General features: G+C 42.8%; 1 protein-coding gene across 5 annotated transcripts in view; it reads left to right on the plus strand.

Moving 5' to 3' along the window:
- SPECC1 (sperm antigen with calponin homology and coiled-coil domains 1) overlaps nt 1-4622 on the plus strand; it is a 305973-nt gene that overhangs the window by 210244 nt on the left and 91107 nt on the right. For all 5 annotated transcript variants that reach the window (XM_008062605.2, XM_021714763.1, XM_021714764.1 and 2 more), the window contains one exon: nt 2020-2227. In XM_008062605.2, coding sequence (XP_008060796.1) covers nt 2020-2227 — 208 coding nt within the window. The remainder of the gene's footprint in view (nt 1-2019; nt 2228-4622) is intronic.

A 4622-nucleotide genomic window follows, 5' to 3' on the forward strand; every position in this document is an offset into this window, starting at 1 on the left:
CCACTCACCTCAGCCTCCCAAGGCACAGGATTACAGGCTGAGCCACCGAGCCCGGCTCATCCTTAGTCATTTTGATGTACCTCATCAACTTTCAAACTTTTGACCAAAACCTGCAATGATGTATTTTACATTGCGATCCAGAGCCTCACGCCTTTATAATCGAAACACAAGTTTCACAAAGCAGTGCTTGCACTTAACACAGGCATGCACTCAGGTTCTGTCCGATGCTGGTTCTTCTCTTGTCTCCTTCCTTCCCTCCCTCCTTCTCTCTCTTCCTTATTCTTTATCATAACTTTCCAGTTGAATAACACTGCGTACTGCCTTCCAATACTTGTTCATTAGTTCATCAAATATTCATTAAGTGTCTTCTATATGTCTGATACTGTGTAGACACTGGGGATACAATGGTGAGTAAAGCAGACAAGGTCCCTGTCCCCACAGAGCTTACTGCCAGAAGGTTTTGCACATGAAATGTAACTGGGAAAAAATTATATTGCATAAAAAACCCCCACCTCCCGCAAAATCTTGGAAGAAATCTACACAGTATTGACTTAGAGAAACTAAACTCAAAGTAGCTGGCTTAGATTGCCTGGTAAATATACAGCTATTTATTAATATTAATTAAATGACTGTAGAAGAGGGACAGTGATGTTTACTACAGCATCTTCATAATAACAAAATAATAAAATAATAAAATACAGACATTGGAATACTGTACAGCAATTAAAGTAATGACCAGTCACGATGTGTATCAATATAGATACATCTCAAAAACAGTTAAAAACAAGTTTCCAGACCATAATACACATAGGTTAGTAGAGGACAAAGCATATTAACATACAATGCAGTATAATACTGAGCACTGCAAAAGCATGACAGTGTAATAGCATTTGTGTAAAAGTGTTAAAACGGCTGGGCCTGGTGGCTCAAGCCTGTAATCCCAGCACTTTGGGAGGCCGAGGTGAGAGGATTGCTTGAGCCAACAGGTTCAGGACCAGCCTGGGCAACTTGGTGAGACCTCATCTCTACAATAAATAAAAAATTAGCCGGGCATGGTAACTCACCTGTAGTTTCAGCTACTTGAAAGGCTGAGGCGGAAGGATCATCTGATCCCAGTGGATTGATGCTGGGGTGGCTTTGAGGATGCCACTGCACTCCAGTCTGGGCGACGGAGCAAGACTTTAGCTAAAAAAAAAAGTGTTAAAACATCTGGAACAAAGTTATGTATTATCATGGACACATATGTATAGTAAAGATGAAAAGCCATTCAGGGAATGACCACATATCAATTTTAGGATAATGCTAAACTACTCTCTGAGGTGGAAAGGAAGGTTGAGGCTTTAACAAATCTTGTTACAGTAAAAAATTTTAGCAAATGTGACAAATGTTAATTAAGTATTGTTAAGTCTGGGTGCATGATTATCTCATTTGTGGTGCCTTTCTGTATATATAAAATGTTTAATAATTTAGAATTGAACAGGTGAAACGAGTGTGCTGTGCCACTTTTCTAAGTCTGGTGCATGGACGTTTCTGAGTTCTGTGCTTTCCGCTGGCTTTCTCTATCATGTTCCTGTTGTTCCCCTAAAGAAACAGTGTAACCTTAAGAATCTATGGCTAAGGAGATTGGAGGGTTTGGAAATCACTCGGGCTTCAGGGTCATTGTTCACGATTCACCAGCAGAGGGCGCTGCTTGCACAGCAGATGTGAGGTGGGGACGGCCAGCCCAGGCAGCTCTTCTAGAGAAGGACGCACTGTTCTACCCAGGTGTAGAAAAGTAAGGTATTGAAATACATGCAGGTTTCTTTCTGCTTGTAGGAAAGGGCCCAGAATACAGCCGTTTGGAAGCATACTTCATGTTTCTTTGACTACTCATAACCTTGGCTATTTTTGAGGCTAAGGATGCAAGACATGGTACATGCCAAGAGAGCATCCTTTGCTGCTGCGTCCACAAGCCTGCTGCTGATTTTGGAGGAATTTCTTTTGTTGTTGAACTGACTGGAAATCTTCCCTTTTTCCTAGGTGGAAAAGGATTATTCTTACTTGAAGGAGATATGTGATCATCAAGCAGAACAGCTGAGCAGAACCAGCCTAAAGCTGCAAGAAAAAGCATCAGAGAGTGATGCAGAGATAAAAGACATGAAAGAAACCATATTTGAATTGGAAGATCAGGTGGAACAGCACCGGGCTGTCAAGTTACACAATAATCAACTCATCAGTGAGCTAGAAAGTAAGTGAAATCAAACTCAGGCAAAATGTGGAACAGGCGTGAGCAAGATGCTAAAGAAGCCAGTAGCAGTGGGTGACTTTGGAACCATTTTTAACAATGAGTTGGTTAGGGTTTATAAAGAGTCTTTCTTCTGAGTGTTTTGCAATCTCCAGTACTTAAGAAACAAAAGTTATCGGCCTGGGCAACAAAATAAGACCTCGTCTCTAGAAAAAATTTTTTAAAAATTAGCTAGGCATGGTTAGCCAGTTACCCAGAAGGCTGAGGCGGGAGAATCGCCTGAACCCAGGAGGTCGAGGCTGCAGAGAGCTGTGTCATGCCTCTATACTCCAGCCTGGACGGAGGGAGATCCCCCCAAAAGGAAGGGAGGGAGGGAGGGAGGGAGGGAGGAAGGAAGGTCTCTTAAAGTAAGTCAAAATCTGGATAACAGAGGAAAAGATTGTTGTACATGAGTCAGCAGCATAGGGTGATTGTGAAGGACAGCAGATGCTTTTTGGCTGTGCTAGTTGTGCTGTGTGAGAGCCACGCTGCTGCCACTGTCTCTAGACAGCCTCATCGACTTGGAGGCATGTGTTAGGACAGTCCAGCTGAGACCGTGTTAGAGTTCACACAGAGCCTTCCAGAGGATAGTCCTCAGGGCAGAAGAGGGCTATTCAGAATAAATTGCTTGGGATAGTCATCAAGTATTGACACTGTGTAGTCTTTTGGAGTGGATAGATACAGGGATGGATGACAGATGGTAAGAGTGGAGTGAACCGTGTGTGCTCTTGGTCTAAGGGAGAAGACAATTCTAGCATTTGTCCCATTGATAGTGGGATATCAAATAACATTGGCCGCTTAGTTACTGAAGAGGTATCAGTATATGGTTTATTTATGAATCCATCATTTGCTTTGAGACAAGGGAAGACATTTTTAAAAGAGATTATTTAAACATCACCTACATTGTCCAAATAAACATTATCCAGCTTATCATATCTAATGTGTTTGGCTTTTGTAACAAAAGATTTAATACACAAAGCTTTTAGTCATACGAACCACTGCTAAAAATAGTTTAGCCAATTTTCTGAAAAATTCCCCAGCATGTCAGTCCTCATTATTCATGGATTCCATGTTTGTGAATTCATCTGCTTGCTACGACTTACTTGTCAGCCCCAAATCAATACTCATAGCTCTTCCACGGTAATTTCTCAGACATGCACCAAGGTGAAAAATGAGTCAGCCAGCGCTTGTGCCCCCAGCCGAGGCCAAACAGACACTGCCTTCTTCCTTTCGTTCTCATACCATATCTTAATGTCTTTCTCACAGACTATGTAGTGGTATGTTGTGTAGCATACTTGTGCTTATTTTTGGTGATTTTGCTGTTTAAAATGGCCCCCGAGCACAATGCCGAAGTGCTGTCTACTCTCTCAGCACAGTGAAGCTGAGATATACCTCACAGAGAAAATACATGTTAGATAAGTTTTGTTTAAGCACGAGTTATTGTGCTGTTGAGCACGCGTTCAGTGTTGACAAATCAACAATGCAGTGTGCGAGAAAAAGGAAGAGGAAGTCTGATGATACGTACGTAAGACTGCCCTAAGGAGTGGTGACAGACCATCTATAGTGTCTGATGAAGCTATGGAAAAGATAGAAAATTGCTAAATTCATGGATTCATGATGTCTTGGTCCGTTTACGTTGCTATAAAGGAATACCTGATGCTGGGTAGTGTATAAAGAAAAGATATTTATCTGCCTCATGGTTCTGCAGGCTGTATAAGAAGCGTGTACCAGCATCTGCTTCTGATGAGGGTCTCAGGAAACTTCCACTCATGGTAGAAGGGGAAGGGGAGCAGGCGCCAGGCTCTTTTCAGTACTTAGTTGGTGAGGGAATTAATAGAGCTAGAACTCACTCATTACCATGAGGAAAGCACCAAGCCATTCATGAGTAATCTGCCTTGGTGCCCCAAACACCTCCCACCAGGCCCCACCTCCCATACTTGGGGTCAGATTTCAACATGAGATTTGGAGGGAGCAAATATCCAAACTGTATCGCATGAGATGACAGCCAACTTTAGAAAGTAGTGGACAGCACTATTGTGAGGCCAAAAACTAAAGAAATTTACATTCACATTGCCAAAGGACAGGAAAATATTAAACCGTTCTCCACTAATGCTGGCTGGCTCACAAGTTCAAAAAGCTGTAAGGTGTGAGGGCCTTGTAGGCAACCATGTAGGTAAGGCAGGATCTGCAGGTCAGGAGGCCATGGAAGAATTTTTAAAATACTTGCTCAGAGCCAGGCTCGGTGGCTCAGCCTGTAATCCCGCGCCTTTGGGAGGCTGAGGTGAGTGGATTGCCTGAGCCCACAGGTTCAAGACCCGCCTGGGCAGCGAGACCTCATCTCTACAATAAATCAAAAAAT

The sequence above is a fragment of the Carlito syrichta genome, unplaced genomic scaffold (genome assembly GCF_000164805.1).
Source record: "Carlito syrichta isolate Samal-C Ts95f unplaced genomic scaffold, Tarsius_syrichta-2.0.1 Scaffold305756, whole genome shotgun sequence".
NCBI lineage: Eukaryota > Metazoa > Chordata > Mammalia > Primates > Tarsiidae > Carlito > Carlito syrichta.